General features: G+C 47.4%; 1 protein-coding gene across 2 annotated transcripts; it reads right to left on the minus strand.

Annotated features, from left to right (window-relative positions):
- Nucleotides 1–656: 656 nt before the first annotated feature.
- On the minus strand, nt 657–22924 carry NSFL1C (NSFL1 cofactor). 2 transcript variants are annotated; one of them, XM_033094822.1, is made up of 10 exons: nt 22754–22899; nt 20310–20407; nt 14889–14963; nt 13015–13020; nt 12266–12431; nt 11536–11628; nt 10107–10216; nt 9576–9713; nt 2883–3047; nt 657–1121 (listed from the first exon to the last, which is right to left on the minus strand). In XM_033094822.1, the coding sequence occupies exons 1-10, from the start codon at nt 22856–22858 to the stop codon at nt 959–961; spliced, it is 1119 nt and encodes a 372-aa protein (XP_032950713.1). In that variant the 5' UTR covers nt 22859–22899; the 3' UTR covers nt 657–958. The 2 variants fall into 2 exon arrangements, with proteins under 2 accessions (XP_032950713.1, XP_032950714.1); XM_033094823.1 differs by lacking the exon at nt 13015–13020 and having other exon boundaries at nt 22754–22924.
- Between the last annotated feature and the right edge of the window lie 671 nt (nt 22925–23595).

Below are 23595 nucleotides of genomic sequence, written 5' to 3' on the forward strand. Positions count from 1 at the left end.
GCTACACAGGAAAAGGTGCTAGTAACACAGGGAACCCCATTTCTTTAATATTTGGTTTGCTATGCACATCATTAGTGAACAGTTCAGTGATTTTTTGATTCTGCTGCTAACATACCGACTCTTAACTCATGTGGGTTGGCACGAGCTGTTTCCCAATGAAAAGATACCTGTCTAACCTCCTAGGGACAGATTTCTCCACACAGAGTACAATGATGGTGTAGCTGAGAATCACCAGGGTGACAGCAGCCTGGATGAGCGGGGACAGGAGGGCTGGGCAGGCAGGTGTAATCAGAATCCCAACTGGCCGAGGCTTGGGAGCTCGAATTCCCCAGGGTTTGAGCAAAAGGAGCACAGGCAAGTATTTATTTTCATCTGAAGGGGTTGTGTGCATCTAGATCTGATCTCTCACCTCAGGAGACTCGTGCTGCTGCCCAGTTTTGTCTCGGCAAGATTTGTTCCTATGGGAATGAGTGGCTGCAAAGCCTCTTTCTACAAGTCCTTTCACTTCCTTCCCTATAAATGGGGAAATCCTCCACTAGTCATGACGAGGGCGGCAGGTGGACACACTAGTGGATGGGTATTGTGTGCCACAAGCAATTTTTATGCAGAGAGCACGGAAGGAAGGCTGTTTCCACACGCTTTGGAGATAAATATGACTTTAAAGCAATCAGAGCCTGCTTCAGTGGGAGAGGTTCCGTATAACATGCTGGTGATAGTCCTTCGATTTTTTTGGTTGTTTTTATTTTTTTTCTTTAAAGTCCATTGATCGTCACAAAAACCCAGGAAATGCAACTAAAGAGAAAACAAATGTCCAACTGAGATCTAAGAACCCAGAGCTACGGAGGAGACGTGGCGCTGGACTGCTGGGTGTGCAGGAGGGGCTGGGAGGGGCGGTCCCCACAGGGCAGCTGGCCATAGGAGACACAGGAGGAAGGTGAGGCCGCCCAGCAGGGGGCGGTTATGTCAACCTCTGCACGATGACGGCGTTGAGCAGGTTGGCTTCCTTAAGGGTCTGGTTCTCATCAGCCAGCTCTTTGTTCGGGAAGGTAGTCATGAGGACAAAGCTGGTGGCAGCCATGGCCGGCCGGGCGTCCACGATGAAGAGTCGGATGTCACTGACCCTGGGGGAGCAGGGGTGAGCGGTGAGGTGGGGGAGCAGAGCCCTCTCGGTGGCACACAAAACCCCACCCAGAGGCAGGCTGCCTCACCGCCCCCAGCCCCGCCCTTCTGCATGTCCAAAGCTCTCCTCTGGAAGCACACCAGACCGGTCACTCCCCTGCCGAAAACCCTTCATGGTCGCTCCAATTTTCTTTGGGAGAAACACTAGCCTCCTTACTGTGGTTCCAAGGCCTAATTTTATACCACCCTCCTTCGCCTTGTTCTCCTTTCAGTTCTTCATCATGCCTGCTCCCTCTCTACATTTGGGTCCCTCTTTCTCGAGGTTCCTCTGCCTGATCCTTTTTCCTGCAATCCTAATGCAGCCTCAGGCCTCGTCCGCAGGGCAGCCTTCCCCGAAAGCTCCTGGTCTCCGTTCCCTGATCTTGCTTTCATGGTACTGATCAAATTTGTAATCAAATGATTCTGGGCTATGGTTAATGTCTGTCTCCTGCTGTACACCATGAATTCCACAAAGACAGAAAATATTATGTCTCTTTTGTACATCACTGAAACTATTAGTGAGAAGAATTACTGAAGGTCAGCAACTCCTGAGTGCCAGGAGTCCCTTCTCTGGACACTGCCTGTGTCCTACACCTGGTAGATCATGCGACCGGAGTCACCTGAAACAGATAGCTTTGTCCTTTAGGGCACTTAAATAGAAGTTTCTTTCTGCCCCCAACCCTTAAAATCCATGCAATCCACAATTTGGCACATCTAAGGGACTGATGGACATCCATGATCAGAGACTTTCATCAAACAGACAACCCCTCTCTCCCAGCTGGTAAGCTCTTGGGATGGGCTGTGCACTCTGGGGAATGAGCAGCAGTCGTGCTGAAAGGCTGGAGTTAATGAGTGAAATGAAACGGAGGCCAAGTACTCAGATCAACGAGATGGATTCATCCCCTTGCACGCAAAGTACCTGAAGTACAGTGAATGGTTCCTACTGAACAAGAAGGATTTGAACAAAGCCTCTGTGTGTTCCCGGAGCTTGTTTTGCAACTTACTCCACATATGAACCTTGTCAGCACTCAAGGACTATCAAGCCATCCCCTGAGTCCCATGCACATGTGCATCCTGGTTTAGCTGATCTATGATTGATAAAATTTAGCCACTGCTATTCTAGAAAAACGAGTCGCCAAATATATTTACTGGCAACAATCCTCCCCTACTAATCACTTCATCACTCTGTGCCTCAGTTTTCCTTCTTTAAAATGGGGGAGGCACAGTTTGCTTTGACCCAGCCCAGGTGATCTGAGATAGAGCAGGTATCCTAGAATTCTCAAAAGCCAGACCTGGGAGACCTTAATAACCTAGTGGTTTTCAGAGCCCCTTGAGGGGAGGGAGGTGGAAGAAGCTGTGGGTGGGGGGCTGGCACTGTGTCCCCTCCATCAACCAAAATTATTCAAATTTTATCTGTTCCATACTTGGGCTTTAGCATGAGATTTCCTTTGAACAAAGAGTTTGGTGGTTAAAAAATGCCTTAGGAATACAATCCCCTAATTTTACAGCTGAGGAAGGAGACCCCACGAGGGAAGTGAGCAGTCATTGGCTACATTTAATGGAAGTGGGGACCAGAAGCAAAGGCTTCAGACTTGCCTACCTTCCTTTGAGGAAAGCAGAGTGCTTGCTGGTGTGAGGAGGAAGAACAGCTCCCCACTTCCCACCCATTTGTGGGAGTCTCTGGGACCCTCCTAGAATAAGCCAGGCCAAACAACGCAAGGTACCTGTGGCTGTGATTAAATTTCTGCACCAGCCTCCCGCCGTCGGCGAGCCGTATTTGGATGTTTGTGGTAGGCTGTGACTCGTCGATTGAGATGGAAGAGCTGGCTTTGGCTTCGTTTTCTGCCTGTTGGGCTGCAGAGCTGGTATTCAACACCTGGGGGGCAGTGCTGAGAAGAGAGGACTGTGTCAGGGCATGACAGAAACAAGGCCCCTAGCAGGAACGGAACCCTGCCTCATATTTACTGAGCCTTTGGTGCACTTAGCACTGTTTGGTGCTGCTGAACAGGAGTGACCAAGACACAATACCTGCCATGATGAAACGTACAGATCCGGCAGAACTCACGTCAAACTCTGAGTTACTGCTAGCACTCACTTCTAGTGATCTTGGGCATGTTACAAAACCTCTCTTCCTCGTGTCCTCACCTGAACAAAGGCTTGAAGGGAGGAGAGCAGTATGCATGGCATGACAGCGTGGGGCGGGAGAGACTGGGCCCTAAGGCTGGAGGACCCAACAGACCAGAATGCATTTTAGTCTCAATGGAGAGGCTGCAGGCAGCATGGGGAGGGGGCACTCCACGTCTGCAGTGGAGGGGGGCTGGACACTGCCTGGTAGCAGCCGATGGGGTACGAGATGAGTCTAGTCTCTCTCCCTGTAATGGAATATTCAGACCTGCATTCCCGACTGCAGCCTCACTTATGTGCATATTTCATACTTATGTATCAACTGTCAGAAAGGGGGCGAGATTTCCTGAAGGCCAGTTTAAGTGTGCGGCCCCACGGGGCTTCATTATACAACAGGAACAGGACACGGTGTCTGTTGCAATGTTTAGAGTTCAGCTCTTAGCATCAGCTGGTCGGGGGCTGGCATTCACTCAATGGCTACGAGGTGCTGAGCAAGTCCAATTCCCTTAGTTTCAACAAGGGTAGTAATGAGGATCCTTAATCTTTAACAAGGATTAAGGCTACCTGCCTTACTCAATTTTTGTGGGGACTGAATGGATTACATAAAGCACTTAGGGTGGCTGACATCATAAAATACACACAGAACTCCCAATTCTCTACAACCGTTTGGAGCCTTCACCTCTCTCCTGTAAACCACCACACATTTCATTCTCAGCCCTTCCCTTAGCAGATGCTCTGGCCTAGACCTCAAACTTGCTTGCTTCTCCCTAAAGCCTCTGATTACACCTCTCCCTTCCCTCTGATCTTTAAATCTAGAAAGGGTCTTCTTAGTAAATACAGCTGGAAGTACTTCTCCAAGTGTGTTTCCTGGGACCCTAGTCTGTTGAGATGATCTCCGGGAAGCGTTCAGAAATGCCACCTATTACACCAGCAGCATCACAGGCCACTAGCATATTGAAGGTCTTGAGAGAGATTGTGCACTGAAGGCAAACTTATGAGTCACCACTACGTCCTTTTTACATGTTACACTTGTTAACTTCTTGCAGATAGTTTCATGGAACACATTTTGCAAAACATTGCCCCACAACATGTAACTAGGAACAAAGAACTAAAAAGTGAAATTCTTTTCTGCAAATGTAAAAAATACAGGCTTAGAGAATTACAAAGGGGAGCTCAGAAGAGAATGCTGGCTACACTTACTAGCTGTGAGAGGAGCTGCTCCTATGCGTCAGCCTCACAGCACATGGGACTCCAATGTGGGCTGGGATACACAGATAAGTTACACCACCACATGCCTTCAGAGATGCTTGGGAATAGTGGAAAGTTAAGCGTTCCCCCTGTAAGTGCCTGAGATCTACTATGTTTTGTTCATTAGTTTTATGGGTGTTAGGTCGACTCTCCAACTGTGCTGTAGGCAGCCTGTCCCTCAACTGTTTATAACAATTCCAAGGAAATGACAGGTACTCATTGAAGCTCCTGTCTGTCAGAAAGGAGCTCTCACGTTTTCAGTTAACCTAAAATGAGAAAAAGCTGTCATTCCAAAGTAGTTGACATTATCGGTTCAGACAAGAGTGGGGGGTAGGAAGGAGGGAAAATAGAAATGATACTGAAACTATTTTTGTGCAGACACTGCCTCGGGTTTTTTTTAATATCCATGGCCTCACCGAATCATTACAGCCATCCTTTGAGATGAGCATTGTCTCCATTTTATAGATGAGAAAAGAGAAGGACACGTTGTAGAGCAGTTTTTAAATTTTTAAAAACTTAAGCAATAAACAAGCTTTCTCGCTCTCTATTCTGTGTATTCCTACCAGCCAGGTCTTTGTCAAGCCTTATTTTCTATGGTTTACTTTAGGAAAACAACAGTTACATTGAAAATGTCTTCTCAAACTTCTGTTCCCAGAGAATCTGATATACCCTTCACTTGTGAGCTGTGTGACCCAGCAAGTTACTGTACATCTTGGCTTCCCAATTTCCTTTTCTGTACAATGGCAATACTATGCCTACTGACTCCATACCTTGCAGGGCAGGCAGTCCACTAAATGGCAGATGTTATCATTACGGAGAGTCAGTGTGATGGCTGGGGAAACAGCACAAGGCCCACTACCTGGTCCCAGCTTTACCACTAAACTAAACAAGAGGTGTGGCCTCGAGCAAGTAATTCATCTTCCAGGGGCTTCAGCGTCTCCACGTGTACGTAGCACCGGAACTGTTCTGCTGTGAGGAGTAGATGAGATAACGTATGCAGAAGGCCCAACACAGGACCTTCAGGAAGTCCTCCACACAAGGAGGCAAATGATGTTTTTGGCTTGCTTCCCGGCACGGCCTCCTGCATAGAGCTGGTGCTCATCATCTGAAGGTCAAGAAAAGCCTGATACATGGCTCTGGCTGGTTGCGCGTGATGGTTTCTCTCCCAGCCCTGAAGGTAAGGTGGGTGGGGAGCCTACACTGGGAAGCGTGCATCACCGAGCTGGGCCCTACGCTGACTGCTTTACACTATTAGTTCACTTAATCCTCACCACAGCCTGTCAGGACGGGATTCATTCATCTCCACTTTATAAACAAGGCACAGTGGGGTTAAGCAACGTGCCCACGATGCCAGTGTTGGTTCAAGGTGAAGCTGGGATACAATCCAAGCTGTCTGAATCTAGGTCCTTGTGTTCCTAACTCCTGCCACACTCTCCCCCAGGTCTGGGAGTCAGGCAGACATAGACCTGATTTCAGGAACATTACCCCAAGATGACGTTTCCTCATCAATAAAATGGGAGTTAAATAAAATCTCTCATAGTTCAGGCAATAGCTTAAGAATAATGCAGCATACCCAGAATATAGTTGAAGCACAAATAAAAGTCTATGTATCTATGCAGGAACATCTAGGCTGCAAGGCAGCATGGTGGAAAACAGCCGAGACTGGACGGAGCCCAGCTCTGCACTGGCCAGCAGTGTGGCCTTGGGTGCGACGACCTCGTAAGCCTCAGAATCCTTATCTGTAGAATGGGGATCAAAACAGGATCCAAAGCCGTAATACATGTGAGATGCTTAGTACAGTGCTTAGCTAACAGCAGAAAAACACTCAAATAGCCAATTACTATCGTTCTTCCAGATCCTGTTCCATTTATATTAAGTTGCTGCAAAAGTAATTGCGGTTTAAAAGGTTAAAAATAATTGCAATAACCGCAATTACTTTTGCACCAACCTAGTATTTGCTTCCAGTCTGGACCCAAATCACTCCGAGATGCTACTGTCTAACCCATGGGCTCTAAGTGGGAGGTCAGCTGAGAGGCGCTCCCAGCCCATGCTGTCCTCATGGAGGGTGAGGAATGGAGGAGGAGAAACCTCAATACCGGCCTCGTACTTCTTATTTGGAACACGACACTCAAAGAGCATTAGTTCCAAATTGTGCTGTCATCGTCGTGCAGGACAGCCACGTGCATTCAAGGGAACCAGCCTGTCTGGCACTTCTTAAGGACTGCTTTCACCTGAGCCATTCCTCTCCAGCAGTGGCTGGGCCATCTGTAGCAGTGAGGGCATCTCACCCAGGGGCAGGATTGGTCAGGTCAGATCAGACATCTATAGAAAGAGGAGTTTCTTTACCATATCCCTGAAAATATCATTTAGTGAGTCACAGGGAAATCGAGTCTTATTCAGCTCAAGAGTCTCAATCACCTGACTGCTCATTTCCTTTGTAGTGGCAAAGAAGCAGGCACTAAGGTGCTTTGTTGCCACAGTTGTAAGTCCTGAGACCCTGCCATCCCCTTTACAGAAATGACCACTACAGAAAGCACGGCGAGCAGCCAAAGCTCGTCCCCTCCGACGCAATGACCCCACCCCACCCAAGTGCACTCTTGGTATTTGCTACTCAAACTCTGTCTTTCCCAAACCTTCAGACTGATTCCTATCCAAACAAACAAATCCAACACCTAAAACAACAAAAAAACCTTTAATGTAACTGAAAGAATTTTTTCAACTGAAAATCTATTCTTTCACTTTAAAGTTTTTCCAGATTATCAGAGAAAAAACCCAAGACTGACTGATTTTTGAGGCAAACCTGAGAAAATTTTCTTAAACTTTTGGCTCTTAATCATTTCAGTTGACAAGATGACAAAGGAAAACACACTAAAATTTATGGGAAAAACTAAAAACACTGTCCATCTGCTTTAGACTAAAAAGCTAAAATCCCATCGCACTTAGCTGTATAAAACTTTTTAAAAGGTGATTTTTCATAAAAAGCCAGAACTGATGTAAAATGAAAGTGGAACTGGCAATGAACATTTATTTAGCTAACATCACACCTGATTATCTAGCTGTGTCTCAACTTGTGGGGTTCATCCGCCACACTAATGAAGTATATATTCCCATCTTGCTAAAATCGACTTCCTTAAAAATATCTTCATTTTTTTGAGATGTGGATTCTTACATACATTATATAGTTAGAACTTCCAATAGTAAAATCATTTCCTGTTAGTATCATGAAACCAAACAAACCCAACTACATGGTGTTCTGAGTTCTGAGACCTTCCTTATAATTGCTGGCAGGTAAAAAATGGATACAATCTTTTCGGAGGGCAATTTGACAACATCTTAAAAAGGTGAAGCTGTTTGGAGCCAGCCATTTCACTTCTAGCCCAGGATGAAAGGGCATACAAAGATTTAGTTAGAGACAGTCATTGCAGTATTGTTCATCATACTGGTGGCTGCCTAAAATGTCCACCAGCAGGGCCTGGGCAGATTACAGCACATAAACAGGACAGAAAATTGTTAGCACTGCAAATAATACTGTAGCACTACATCTACTGATACGGAATGACAGCCTTACGACTTTGATCAGGCAAAATAGCAAGTAATAAAACAGCATGTGTTCTCGTCCCCCACCCATGTAAGACTGAAAGGACACCTCCCAGATACTACCTGGATATATCTGGGAGTTAGGTTTAAGAACAGTTCTTATCCTTTATCTGTATTTTCTTCTTCCTTTTAAAATTATAAACACATTTTATTTTAATAATAAAAGAAAAAAAATTATCTGTGCTCTACAAAGTTGACAAGAGAAGCTGTAGATGGACCACCCTGAGCACAGCTGTCTTGGACTAACCCACAGACCCTAACGATGGAGGAGAAATGCGAAAACAGGGTGGGCGGAAGTAGGCTGGTCCTGAGCTATGTCCTGAGCTATGACCCTTGCTCCTGAGGAGGTATGATGGCCGACAGGGAGGTCGGGATTCTAGGAGAGGGCCAGCCAGCATCGCAAAGAGCACTGCTGATGGCGGCCCACACTCTGATCCCTGCAGATGAGCGTGAGGTGACAAGGGCAGTGCCTAGTTCACATCTAGGTCAGAGAGGGTGCATGCTGGGCAGGAGGAGTGTGGGAAGGAGTGCCAATCAGAAGGCCTAGGGTCCAGTCCCGACGCTACCACATACCAGTCACGCACGCAACGGTAACCCTTCAAGTCCACGAGCCTCAGTGTTCCCTTTGTAAAGTAAGGTCTGTACTGTGCTCTGAGAGCCTCTCATGTGCACAGTTCCCTCTGAAGAATACTGACCAAGCGACCCCATGGCCACGGCCAAAGGTGAGTGGGGGGGTGGGCAGAGGAGGGGGCAGAAATGACGATGGGGACAACACACAGTGACTATCAACCGATCAGATCCCATCAGGGGTTTGAATGCAAGATGGAGGCAGTGGTAGAGGCCACAAGGCAGAAAAGAACACAAGAAGTGACAGAGTGAGTGTCAGGAAAGGCCACAGAAGTAGAGATGAGCTGTCATCATGGTGGATCAGCAGCCTGTCGAGGGCAACAAGGTCCTCAAGTTTCTTTGGATCCTGAACCATGCCACTACAGGGCTAGCTGGGAGACAGTCAGGGATTCCGTATTCCCTCTGAATCCTGATTTCAGGTGACCCAAATATGTGTGTGTGTGTCAGCCTAAGCCATCAAGGTCACCCCTGCCCTGAACTCTCCAGATTACTGAGTCAAAGCAGCTTACACTGACTGTGGGGGCAGTGCTCTTTGTGCTCCCAACAATAATCAAGGCGGTAAGGACTCTGAACGATTCCATTTTATAGCTGGGCAAACTGAGGCTATGCAGTCCAAGGTCATATGGCTAAAAAGTAGAGATTTTAAAACTCAGGTCTGTTATTGTCAAAGCCTGTGTTCTCCATATTCTCTCTTCCATGAAAATAAAATGTGAAGTACTGTGTAAAGCGTGGAGGTTCATACAGTGAGGGGTAAACAGGGAGGGTCTGCTGAACCTGGCAGGAACGACGGACGCAGTCCCGCTCCCTGTGCTTCTCCTTACCTGCCCAGTTTCTGACCCTCGCCAGTGAAGGCTTTGAAGGCTCCCTTGGGCTTCACGAAGTCCTCATCCCGATGGTCCTCCATGTCCAAATTCACCTGCCCACCGTGAGCTAACCTCCGCAGCTCTGCCGGCACCTCCCTGCGGGAGGAAAGGCCATGCTGGGCTCCACACAGAGCAGGATGGGGAGGAGTGATGGTGTGAGAATAAACTTCTCAGTTCCAACTGTGAAAACTGCAGCCCCACAGGGAGCTGGCTGTTAAGGGGCTCCCATCTGCCATCCCCTTCTCTTGCCGCTCAAAGTCAAGGCCGAGGCCTGATGTCACTTAAGTCACTTGGCTCTGCCCCAGGCCCACAGGGGAAAAATCAGACACAAGATTTTTGGAGCAGATCTGTGAATCTGTATCTCAGCTGTGCTAAATCTGCTTAAAAACGTTTACTTCTTAAACGGTAAACATTCGGATCAGCCTTTTCTTTCCCATCTGCCACCTTACTCACTGACATGGAACCCGGAGGAAGGCTTTTCTTGCTCACCCTCTGCGGATAGACTCCAGAAACTGGGCATTGGATGGGTCTTGGTAGCTTCTGAGTTCACCATTGTCCAGGCTGAATCCACTCTTCCAGAGCTTCAACACTACATGAACCTGTGACAACAGGAGGCAAGCAGTCCACACACTGTCAGCAACCTGGCAAGCACACCACTGTGAACCTGCAAGTTCGTAAGTTTTTACTATTTCACTGTGTCATTATTAGAACACAGATGCACTCCTACACACACACACACGAGGAAACCAACCAACAACCACCAAATAAGTATTAACAAAAAATAAGAAGCTAATACGGCACAGGTTAAGAGCAGTGGGTTTTGATTTAAGCAGCCCAGGGTCTGTGCCTTCATTTTGCCACTCACTAGTTCAGTGGGTCTGGGCAGGCGACTCAATCAAAGCTGCGGCTTCACCTGTAGGGCTGCCTGTGTGCCTGGCACGTAGCCCGTGATCAACTATACTCAAGGACTATTTTGCAGTCATCAGAAATGATATTTACGACTCCGTGTACATAGTCACAGAAGAGGGGCTAGAAGGCTAAAAATGAATGTATTAGCAGCTGTTGCCTCAGGTGGATAGAATTTTTATTTTCTTCTCGCTGCCTTTACTTTGGAATAAACCCAAAATGATTAAAAACAAATATAGAAACTAACGGTGACAAAGCTGTATGAAAAAGTTTATGGCATAATATTAAATTTAAAAAGCTTAAAATTGTTTATATAGTATGATTACTCTTGCTGGAGGGGGCACCCTTATGTACAGGGAAAACAGGACTAGAAAATAACAAGGAAAACTATTTTAAAGTTGCATTTCAGTCCTCTTTGGGTGGTCAGTCTGAAGATCGAATTCCTTTTTTAAAAAAAATTAGTTTCAAGTGTACAAAACAATGTAATAGTTAGACATTTATACCCCTCATAAAGTGATAACCCCCGCTCCCCCAAATCTCCCCCAATCTACTTCCCCTCTGACATCGCATATAGCTGTTACAGTTCCACTGACTCTATTCCTTATGCTGTAGTCCACATCCTGTGACTATATATATACACACACACACACACACACACACATATGTAAAATTATAGTTGACATTCATTATTATTTAGCTTCAAGAAGACCAAATTCTTTAGCTACGCTCATACCACTAGAAAACTGCCCCTCTGCCTGAGGTCTATGGTATGCCCAGAAAAGTCCTTCATTTGTCTATCCCCTCTGCCCACCCCTTCTCATGAGGCCCCTGCCCAACCAGACGAGAGCTGTCTTTGATTTTCAAGTAAGCCTCTGTACAGGAACCAGAGCCAGGGCACTGTCTCCTTCTTTTCAGAGACTGCTGGTTCACGCACAACACGTGACCAATCCCTTCCCCAAAATGGCAGAACAGTTCACAAGCTCCCCCCTAAGGAAGGTAGATGCACACTCACATCTTGGCCAGAATGCCGCCTCCTTTCTCCTGCCACGTAGGCAGACTCTTCCTCTGGTGCTGCCCCAAGGCGGTAGCCACCCCCTGCAAATGGCTATAGAAGGCAAATTCATGAACACTTGAGGAGTGGGTCAATGGTGGTGGGGTTACTCAGATAAAATGATGTACAGAAAGCTTAACTACCGGACATACTTTCTCTGGGTATCAAACTCGAGAGTTACAGGCCCGGGCAGCGCTGCAGGGCCAGCTACAGGCCCGGCCATTGAGAGGCAAGGATTGGGGTGAGAAGTGCTGCTGGGCTAAAGGGAACAGGTGCCACCAGCGCTAGTTAATCACGGCCATGTAGGTATCTGGGTGCAGGATAACACTGAAGAATTTTTGATTTTCCCAAAGATGACAGAAACCCAGAATTATGTAAAACAGGTGGCTATTAATTCAATGATAACAAAATAAAGCAAAAAACTGAGTAAGTCAAATTGGATAGTCTACATAAAACACATGTGTAGGATCTGATCCAGATTATAGGTCACAGGTTTGAAAACTTTGCCTCAAATCTTGATTTCATGGTAAAGGATGGGAGAAGCCGAGCTGCTCTTCTGCTTATGAGAGTGAGCAAATGAAAACAAAACACAACGAATTTAGTCACTACTGGGTATGGGATGAGGAAGACCTCTTTCTCCCACTCTGGAACCTGAGTCCTGTGGACACAGACAAGGACCCTCCATGCTCACTCTCGGTTTACTGGTCTCTCCAGGGCTCTTGGTCACTCGCTCCACAGCGACAGCTCCATGCTCCTTGGCACCTTTAAAGAGATCATCCACCAGCTCGTTGGGACTTTTCTTCCTGGGAGGGCCAACAATCTGCTGTCCACTTCTCTCTGAGCCTCCGGCATAAAACCTGTGCAGAAAATACACATCTAACACCGAATGCCCTTGGAAAACATGAATAGAGCATGTGCCAGGCTCTGGGCTAGGTGCTGGGCACACTGAGGCGAAGGGTACAATGCCCAGCTCTAAGAACTTACTATCTACTTAGGGACACGTGTAAGGAGGCAGGCAGGCATAATGCAGTGTGAACAGCAATAGAGGTCAGTCTAAGGGGTGCTCGGGGAACACTGAGCTGGGGAGTACAGTCAAGGCTTCCTAAGAAGGTGTCTTCTGGGCTGAGTCTGGAGAAGGAAGATGAGCTATCAGGTGAAGAAATCAGGGAAGGGCATTCCAGGCATGCACGATAGCACGGCCCAGCTGGGAATTCTCTGTCCGGTGGCCAGCACCTCTCCAGGACACTGCAGCTATGGTCACAATCAGAAGCAGCTACCACTAGCAGCTCTGGTTAATGGTGGCAGCGGCACATTAGTACAAGCAGCAAGGCTCTAATGTTGGCTCTGCTGCTGAGCGACTCTGGGCAAGCCAGTGCATTGCCCTGAACCTCCCTTTCCTTGTCTCTGACATGGGAGGGAAGGACCACATGCCCTACCTACCTGCTCCTTAAGTCAGGGCCATGAGGTTCAAATCAGCAGATGTATGCAAAAGAACAAGCACAGAGTAACACACACATGTAAGGGGGTGTGACACCACAGTGAGAGCTCACCCCAGCCTTGCTTTGCTCCTCTTGTGATAGACACTGAGGGAACTGAGGACAGGGGACTAGCGAAGGTCAGGGGAGCTCAAATCCAGGCCCCAAGATACCCACACTGGGCTTTGCAAGGAGCCAAGCATGGCTTGAGAGTAAGTGGCACTTTTTTTTACCTGGGTCTGAAAACCAGTAGTCACATAGCCTGGCTAACTGCCCCCTTATCACTCCTAGTCAGTTAAGTCAGTAGCACGTCCCTGGGTGGGGAGAATGGAGAACCTACAAAAATTAGTCTCAGCCTTCTAGTTCCTGACATTCCTTGTGGAACGCAAGGCAAAGCCACAGGCCTTAGCGAGGACACCCCCCAGTGTCATCCGGTCTGAAATGCCGAGAGGCGAAGGAAGGAATCAGGATGTGAAATAAAGCAGACCAATGCCTGGAAGATATGACAGGATGGCAGGAGAAGGTCATTTAGGAGCTGGGCATTCACATACGTGACAACACTGCCTGGCACTCAAGGAGGGTCAAACCCTACCCTGAAATTAGTCTTTATTTCTGAACTTTGAGTGTACTAAGAAGGACCTGCGGCAGTGTACAGTGTATGTGGATGAAAACAGAGACTAGAACTCGTGTAATTTCTCAGGCCACTTCCCAAAGAGTGTCCATGATGAGGTAACAGCATTCCTGTAACGGTCATTAACCGTGTTCCTTAGGAATGTGTGGCAGATTGAGGCCGAGCCCACGGAGAAGCAAAACCTGTGAAATGAGGCTACAGCCAGTTCTTTTTTGTTCATTCCAGGTAGATGAAGTTCTACTTAATGCCCTATAAGGTCTTTATTAAGGGATCTCAAAGTGTTGGCTTTAGAACTAGGAGCCTGTGACCAACTGCCTTAAAAATATTCATGCCCTTGACCTGGTATTTTCATTGCTATTCTAAGAAAATAATCTGAAACGAAGTCCAAGATTAATAAGACGGAGACGTTGACAGCACTGATGTTTACAGTGGTAAAAAAATGAAACAATCTAAATGCCAGACATCCCATATAATGGATTATCATTATAGTAATTGAAAACACTTATGGAGAATTTTAATGACATGGAGAAGTGTTCAAGATGTAGCATTAATCCAATGAAAGCAAGCAACCAAATAATCTGAACTTCACCATGTAAAACACGACATAAAACAAAGTATATGTATACTCATACACAGAACCAAGGCTGGGTGGAAATATGCCAAAATGTTAACTAACTGTAGTTACCAAATGGTAGAGGTTATATTTTTTCATTACGCTATTGTGTATTTTCTACAATGGACACTAACTTCACTAACATTCCTTAAGGTTAAAAACAAACAAACAATGTTTGTGTACATTGGGGGAATATACATTTATAAGCCTTTTATTCTGTTTATTATGTGATGCATTGTTTTTTCAATGAAAAAGAAAAAGCTGGAAACACCAAAAACGTTACTGATACCTGGTTACCTCTTGTATCCTCTGGGTTGTGTATTACAAATGCCTTTTTTCTTTATTTGTTTCCCTTCCCATAATACTCTTCAATAAATACACATTATTTTAACAATTAAAAACAGAAACAAACCCAGAATACCCCAAAAGAAAAACAGTAACACGGGACAAAGATTACTTCTAAGCTGAAGGGAGTATGTGTACGACTAGCTCACAGGAGTAACAGCTACTGATAACCAAACGTGTTTATCCTTCTAGATGATTTACACATCATCACGGACTTCCCCGTGGCCTGTGCCCCCCACCAAAGACTCACCTCTGGCCCTCTTCCTCCTCTTCCTCCTCATCTTGATCATGAATGAGGTCTCTGAAGGATGTTACCCTATTATCGCTGGAGACACAGAAAAAAGCAAAATGATCGCCGGGGGATTTAAAGCAAGGTAACATTTGTCATCAGCTGTTAAAGGGTTGGGGATACTGGGGTTAGATTTTTTTGATAGGGCAAGACGACGATCTTTGTGGAAAAGGGTTTATCTCTCTAAGTTTATGTGCAAAATAACGCGGCATTTATTTCTTCAAGGTCACACAGGACTGAGAATCAATTAAAAAGGGGAGGACGAGGTGGGGTCTGTACTACTTTAAAAACTTACTACTGAATAGCTACTTTCATCATTTAATTTTTAAATATTGAGAGAAGGCCCGTGCCTAGCACTTGAACTGGATGCTAGGTCTACAAAAATGATAAGACATAGTTCTTATCCTTGAGTTGCTGACAGACTAGTGGCACTTCGGCCAAGAAACCACTCATTAAATACTGTGCAATAGGGACTATGACAGAGGGAAGTAAATGGGATGTACGAGCACATGTTCTGAGTGGGGATGGAGGAACATCAAGAAAGATTCCCAGAAAAATGCAACATTCGGACCAAGTGCTGAAGAAGTAGTGGACAGTCAGCTGGACAAAGGGTGGTGGGGCTGGCAGGGAAAGGGGACCACCTACAGGGAAAGGGCGCTACAGGAAAGCAGCGTATGCACAGACACAAAGACGAACAAGAGGAACATTAGAGGAAGGAAACATCGTCCAGATGTAGACATGAAATGAGTATGTGGGCAAGAAGGCCTGTGTGCTTGTACCAAGGTTAGTCAAGAGTATTTGTTAGTGTTTAGGAAAAAACGCAGAGTTGTGTAGGTGTGGTGGCGTGCACACTAAAAACGGGTGTGAGAGGGTTAGCTTTCTCCTCTGACACTGTCTTACACTGCCATTTTTTTCCTAGTTTAGATTTGTCCTCAAGGAACAATTTTAAGTTTTTCAAGGATCACGAGACACATAATTTATAAAAACATTTTCTGCATTTCTTAAGGGAAAATAGTAGTTTCACTATGATATGGGGGGAAGAGGGTAACACAGATTTAGTGAGGACAGCCAGAGAAGGAGTTGTGTACTAGAAAGCAAGCTCCAGTTCAGTTTTGATTTATTTCAGAGACAACTATGGGACAGAACAGGCTTTGAGGTTCAATCCACTAGAAATGGGAGGACAAACACCAATCAATGAGGCAAATACATCCCTGCTTGAGTTAGCTGAGAGAAACCACCTGGGCATTCCCTGATGCTCTGCACGACATGGTTCAAAAAACAACTATGGAAAAAATGTTCTCTGTTGTTAAACAGCTTCCAATACACATGTGTACACTTGCTTGAGCAAACCATTTGCTCTGGCTATGGGTTTGATTCTTTCCCCAAAAGTTCTTACACCTAGACTGATAGTATCTGATGCAGACTCTGGTGTCCACATACCTGGGTCTGATCCCCACTTAGCCTCCCACCCTGGGATCTTGGGTTCGGTAGTGAAGTTCTCTAAGCCTTTGTTATCGCATGTGAAAATGGAGACAATCACGGCACCAGCCTCAGGGGCTTTCTGTGAACAGTCGGGGGACTGACGCATGGTGCGGCACATTTTAATACTACTCTTGAGCAGTGGTTCTCAAAGTGCTGGTCCTTGGACCAGGCGCACACGCATTACCTGTGAAACTGTGAGAAATGCAAATCCTCAGGACCTACCTTAGACCTCCTCAATCAGAAACTCCGGAGGAGTGGCCAGCAATCTGCTTTTAAGGAGCCCTCCAAGTAATTCTGCTGCACGCTCAAGTTTGAGAATCACTGCTCTGAGAGTTACTTAATGGTACGGATGTCTTCGGGGACCACCAATTTCAGACTATTTTGTCTATGCCCTCTACAAACTGGCAAAATGTCTCAGAAATTTCAATTTTTCATCATCAAAACTCTATCTCTCAGGCTACCTTGGCACCCTGAAGGGGCACAAAAGTCCTTTGTAGATCACATTTTCTGTGGTGTGGAAATTTTGCATCTGCATCATCCAATGTGGAAACCATTAATCACATGTGGCTACTGAGCATGTGAAATGTGGCGAAGTGCAAATGAATAATGGAATATTTTATTTAAGTTTAATTCATTAAACAGCCACATGAGGCCAGTGGCTACCACACTGGACAGTACAATTTTAAGAGAATCACATAGTGGCAGTCCCTGAAATTCTAAGGAAGTACGTTTTGTTGGCTAGAAGGAAAAAAAGGAAGAAATGAACCGCTACGTGTTGCCTGACCCTGTGCTAGGTACAGGGGCGGGAGGTGTGGACAGGGAGGAGGCAGCAGCTTTGGATGCAGACAGACTTGGGCTTGAATCTGCCAGCACAGCAGCTGTGAGTTACTCAACCTCTCAAAGACTCAGCATCCTGACCTACGGAATGGTTGGTGAGCACCCTACCGACTCCCACAGCTACTGAAGTCTAAGAAGAGAACGTAGGTGAGAACACCTGGCAGAGCTAGACAGACGTGGGTGCTCCTGCTACACTATTCGTCCCACATCCAGGAACTTAACGATTTACTTAGGGAGAAAAAATAAGTTAAATCTCAAGAGAAGAGTTGAAGACAGCACAGGAGATGTCACCAAGCAGTACAGGGACACGGGTGGGTCACAGAAGCGAACGAATTATACTTGTGACTGGAGGAATGGACGGCGGCGTGCTGCTTCTGGGTTGGGGATAACCCAGAAGGTGGGGATGGTGCTAAACCTGGAAAGAAGCGTGGGATGTGGACAGGCAGAAAGCGAGAGTGGGCATGCCCAGTCAGGTGAGAGGCTCAAACAACGGCAGAAGCAAAAAATAAGGCAAAATTGAGACACCAAAGAAATCAGTTTGGTTGGAATACAGATTTAAGAACTGAGGAAAAGGGGTTAAGCTTAGGATGGTAGGTTCATAGCAAACTCTGGAGGACCCTGAATATCCACAACGAGAGGCAGTACACCGCTCTGGCTGAATGCTGGGAGCAGAAACGGAGCTGCATTTAAGTTCCTGTTTCACTAGCTGTGTGGTCTTGGGAACGCTCAGCCTCAGTGCCTTCATCTGTAAAGTGGGAACAACACACCCACGTCAGAGGCTTACAGTGAGGCCTAACACACGTGTCTGCAAAGGCTTAGTAACCCAGTGCCTGGCATGCGGTAAGTGTTCAGGGCACGACAGCCGTTACCACCGAGGACTTGAGACTTTCTCCTATTGCAATGGCTAACGTTTTTAGGGCCCACAGTCCTTTGAAAATCTGACAAAGCTATGAATTTCCTTGCCAGAAAAGATACAACATACACACAAATTTTTGCCTAGTTTCAGGTATTTTATGGACCTTCTCACATCCATTCCATAGATTCCTCCAAGGGTTTCGGGGCCTCCACACTAAGAACCCCTGTTCTAGAGTCCAAGGAAGAGCTCACTAATTGTCCTTCCATGGCAGCAGTGAGGACATGAAAGCTATGTGAGATGACAGTGGGGCCAGGGAGAGCCCAGCAGCAGGTGTAACGGGGCTGGGGGTGGGGGGCGCAGCAGGCCCCACACGGAATCGGAGGCGCTAGCACAAGCACGGCTTCTGAGCATGTGGCAGTTTCCTTCTGCACAAGGACGAGAAGGCGATGAGCTGGCCCGCCCCCCTCAGTACCGAGCCTGAGGCTCAGCCAAAGCAACAAAGCAAAGCCTTTAGGCCGGCATGTGTTCAGCTGTTCACTCCTCTCAGCCTTAACATGAAACACTCCTATTTCCTTGATTCTTGTACATTTATGTCTATTTTTTAAATATATGTACTTGTTGTGAAATGAGTCAGGGAACACAAAGAATGGGGAAGATGAGAATGGACGCTAATGATAATAATAAAATGGTAATGACTGCAGCTGGCATTTGCTGTGTTCTAAGTGCTTTATAAGTATTAACTAACTGATTTAATCTCCCATGTGGCATTACTAGCCATTCCCATTTGACAAGTGAGGAAAATCGACGGCCTGAGATGTTAAGTAAGCTGCCCAAGATCACAAATCTCCAGTCAGTGGTAGAGCTGGGATTTGAACCGAGGCAGGCAGGCTCCTCGGCCCATGCTTTGTTAAACTAGTCCTTTGATAGGGACTCCGAGAGAGGGGAGGCATGAATATGTGACTGACCTCAGAGGCGAAGTTTCAACTCCTCCGCCTCTGTATTTCTGACATGCCGACACCCCAACAGTAACCTGGAGTGGCTGTGAAAGATCCCCCCCCCCCAGGAAATCAGCGGTCTATCAGGGCTGCAAGAGCCCTTCCCCTAGCAACCACGTCCCTGGCAGTGCCCTCACCGTCACCTCACAGGTTGGCACTCCCTCTCCCTCAGTTAGTAATAATGAAAAGATCACTTGCCTACTACCCCTCTCCTCTGGAAACGGGAGGAAAGGAACAAAGTTAAGGAAGCAATGAGATCTGGGGTTAGTATTCTTTCAAAGAGAGGAAATGTAATTTAAGGCTCAGATGCCCTTACAGAGAAACACAATGTACAACTTCATTGGCAAAGCATACATTTGTATTCTGGGGCTGAGTTTAAACCCAAATAAGTTTCTCTGGTGAAAACATACACCAGAGAATAGAAGCAAATCGGGCTAAAGCAGAGAGAGCAGGTGTAGCTCAGCGCCTTTTGTAGGAAGCGGCCTTGCCTGTCTCCTGGAAGGCCAGCACTGTCTCACCCTGCAGATCGCAGCAGTGATCTGCTGTGGGAACACTGGAGCCAGGGCGGCGGGGGCAGGGGAAGGAAGTAGGATCGTAATGCTCAACACAAGTTCGCCTAAGATACGGTCTCTATAATAAATTTTGGAAAAGATGGGTTACACAAGTTTATTTTCTCTAACTTCTTAATAGGGTAACAGGCATCCAACAATGTCAAAACAAACAAACAAACAAACAAACAAACACCTTTCTAAAGTCATCTGGCCTAATCTTTTACATCTACCGCACCCCTGAAAGGAAGTCCCCTGGTTTCTACTTAAAAACTTCCAGAGATGGAGAGGCGACTCCTCACATTTCATAAATAAAAGACCCTCCAACATCTTAAAAGCAGGTTCTGTGGTTTCCTCCAGGATTAGACCATAAAGCACTCTCAGGTAAGAGTCTCTACCTGAGTGTGCCATGCTTATCTCTAAAGGAAAGGCTCAGTCAGGTCAAACAGGGTTGGAGTGGAGGAAGGCAGGCTCCACACAGAATCGCTCAGAGGTGTAGCACAAACTTGGCTTCTGAGAATGCAGTCTACCTACCAGTCCGTCTCTTTCTCACTCAACTCACTGGTCCCTGTCCCCAGGCCTGCACCCTCTGTCAAGAAAGGAAACAGCTCCTCATCACCGCTGGAAGCACACCCACGTAGCAGTAATTAAAGTTGGCCCTTACCTGGGGGCTGTGCCTCTGGACACTGAACCGGGAGTTGCCTGCGAAATGGTCACAATGTCATCGTCTCCTCCATCCTCATAAAAGCTCGCTAGGGCGATCTGAAACAGAGAGGTAGTAACTTGGAATCCTTAACTACGACTTCATCTAACACATATCTTCTTTGAGCACGAAGGAGCAAAGACACAAAGACATGGCCCACACTTACAAGTAGGTCTGTCTCTGGGGAGTCAGAAAATTAGACCCAGAAAAAGGCGAGAGCCCAACTGTTAGTCTTTACATTACCTGAAACAAATTCCACCTGCTATGGGGAAAAGAAGGCAAGAAGCTGAGATGGAGACACTCCTCATTCTCATTTTATTAGGAAATGTGATCTAGTAAAAGCAGTATACGTTTATTGAGCATTCATGAGCCACGTTGTTTGAGTGTAACTATTCATGTTAACTCATTTCATCCTCAAAGAACCCTACGTAATTAGTGTTATTATCGTCTCATTTTATAGTTGATACAGAGGTACTGAGAAGTTAAGAAAACTGCCCACGGTCACAAGGTCGGTAAGGAGCAGAGCCAGGTTCCATCCCAGGTAGTCTGCTCAGGCCCTTATTCTCAGTTCTTATGTGACAGCCAGGAGTCAGGAACTGTGAGACCACTCCCAATCGCTACTTTTTACTTTCTCTCTGAGGCCCGGTTTCCTAACCTGTGCAATGGGGACACCCGTCCCAGCAACCCTGCACAATGGATGAAAGGATCCATTAATATTTATGCATAGTCATGCCTTAGCTCTATACATACATGAGGAATATAGGAGTCTTTGGGCCTTTTGTGGCTGTATGTTTCTCTCATTGAGTCAATGGACAGGCATTTACTTTGCACAAAGGAATAAAGGCACTGCGGTCTACAGAGATGAAAAAAACATGGCTCCTGTCCTCAAGGTCACCAGCCTTATAGCAGGCAGCGAGCTGTTGTGGGACAAAATCATCCCACTAGGAGTAGTGTGCCTTCATGGCATATAACCCATCTGCTGGAGGCAGTGTGCCTTTGCAGGACATAACAGGCCCGATAGGAAAACGGTGTCATGGGACATGCACTGACTTGGTATTGATGGGGGCCTACATTCAAGTTCTGGCCCTGCCAGGCAAGTCATGTCACATGCCTCAGTGTCCCCTCCTATAGTGTGAGGACACTGGGACTGATGAACTGCCTATTACAACACTGTGCGCTTCTAACTTTCAGGCAGAAGCTGCATTTTGTATTTCTGCCCTGCACAAAAGCTTCGTTCACACCATGTCTGTAAAGGCGTGATGCTTTATCTAACTCTTACTTTTGGGACGACCCCGTTCAAATCCCAAACTTAGGACTTCTTGGTTCCGTGGCCCTGGGCATATCATTTACCCTTGGAGTTTCCAATTCCTCATCTATACTATGGGGCCAGTCTTAACTCAGTGTTGCCAGAATTAAGCAAATCAACATATGTAAAGTGCAGGGCACATGGTTAAGAGTTCGGGCTCTGGAATCCGACGGCACTTAGTTTCAATGCTCTCTTTTACCTGGTGGCTAGGGAGGCCCTGAGCAAGTAACTTAACCTCCCTAAACCTCAGCTGCAAAATGCAAACGTTAAATGGCTTAGGACACGTAAAGCAGTTAGAACAGCACCTGGCTCATGGTCGGTCCTCAAACATTAATCATCTGCCTAAGATGCAGGAGAGCCAAGAACATTTACAGAATTCTTTCTGCAATTACTGAGTACCTATTATGTGCCGGGCGTTGTTCTAGGCACCAGCGACCCAAGAGTCTACACAAACCTCTGCCTTGTGCAGCTCACCTTAATGTCTTAATTAATTAGTAAGTATTTATGAATACTTAATACGTGCCAGTGAACTAGATGACAACTTCGACGAGACTCCCATTTTACAGATAAGGTAACTAAGAAAAATAGGCTCCAACCTTGCGCCACCACCCCAGAGGTAGTTTTTCCCAGGAATTAGGTAGAAGGGGGCGTGAGCCAAATCCTGGGCCGGGCTTCTCCCTCCACCTGCGGCCGGGGCTACGGAAATGGAAATGAAGGACCACCTCGTCCCCAGCGCTGCTCCACCCAGGAACTGGTCATTCCCGATCCCTTCGAGACTCGGCGCGGCCGCCACGCCCCCAGGCTCCCCGTCTCCACGCGGGTTGCGGCAGTCCCCAAAGACTCGCTGGCCCAGCGGACCGGCGAGGCCGAAGGGGAAACTGAGTCAGACACAGCCGGCCGGGGCCGGGGCTGGCCAGCGTTTTCCCACGTCGAAGCCGAGCTGGCGACGCGTGGCAAGCGGCCACAGGCCCCTGAGGCCTGGTTCAGGCCGCGGCCCGACGGGATGACTGTGCGCTTCGGCTTCCATGGGCTTGACGTGTCAGGCGCCCACGACCCGCAGCCCCCGGCCTGCCCGACACAGCCCGCCTCGTAGCGCTACCTGTAGGTCCCAGCCGGCCGACTCGAGGAAGAAGCGGGCCCGGTCCTCCTCGGTTCCCGTCACCGCCACGAACTCCCTCAGCGACTCCTGCCTCTCGGCCGCCATCTTCGCCCCGTGCACCGCCCAAACCGCTCCGGCTGCAGCCGCACCGCCTCAGCCCTACAGCCGCGTTCCGCCCCTGGGGGACGCAGCGCAGCCTAGCGGCGCCCGCCCTTAGGCCCCTCCCCACGCGGTGCCTCACGCAAAGCCCTCCGTGCGGGATCTCCGCGGCTGCGCGCCCTCTGGCGGCCGTGGAGCGGATCCTCAGCCCAACGGCGGGGGTGGGAGCGGCGTGGAGAGGAGAGGCGGGGAGGATCTTAAACATACCTGAAGGATGCAGGATAGCTAAAGGAGTCAGTCACAATTACTCATGAACTAATCCCGTCATTTCATTAATTTATTCATTCGTTCATTCACTTGTTCAGATATTTACTGAGTGTTATCAAGAGCCCAGTGCCCTTCCAGGGCTAGGGATGGGCTGCGAGCAAAGCAAAGCCCCTGCCCTCTTGTAGTTCACATTCTAGGGAACAAAACCAGACCTTGAACGACATGTCACTCCTCTCTCCCAACCCTTCCGTGTCTCCCATCTCACTCTGCGGGACTCTCAGGGCCTGCAAAACCCATGTAATATGCGCCAAGCCCCCCACCTCACCTCCTAGGCTTCTCACTTGCTTCCTCTGCTCCCATCACACGGCCCTTCTTGCTGTTCCTCGAATGTGCCACACACGCATTTGCACCAGAGTCTTTTTGCCTTTGCCGCTCCCTTTGTCCGGAGTTTTCCCTTATGGGTGGCCAAGGTGCTC

This window comes from Rhinolophus ferrumequinum, chromosome 23, assembly GCF_004115265.2.
Source record: "Rhinolophus ferrumequinum isolate MPI-CBG mRhiFer1 chromosome 23, mRhiFer1_v1.p, whole genome shotgun sequence".
Lineage (NCBI taxonomy): Eukaryota > Metazoa > Chordata > Mammalia > Chiroptera > Rhinolophidae > Rhinolophus > Rhinolophus ferrumequinum.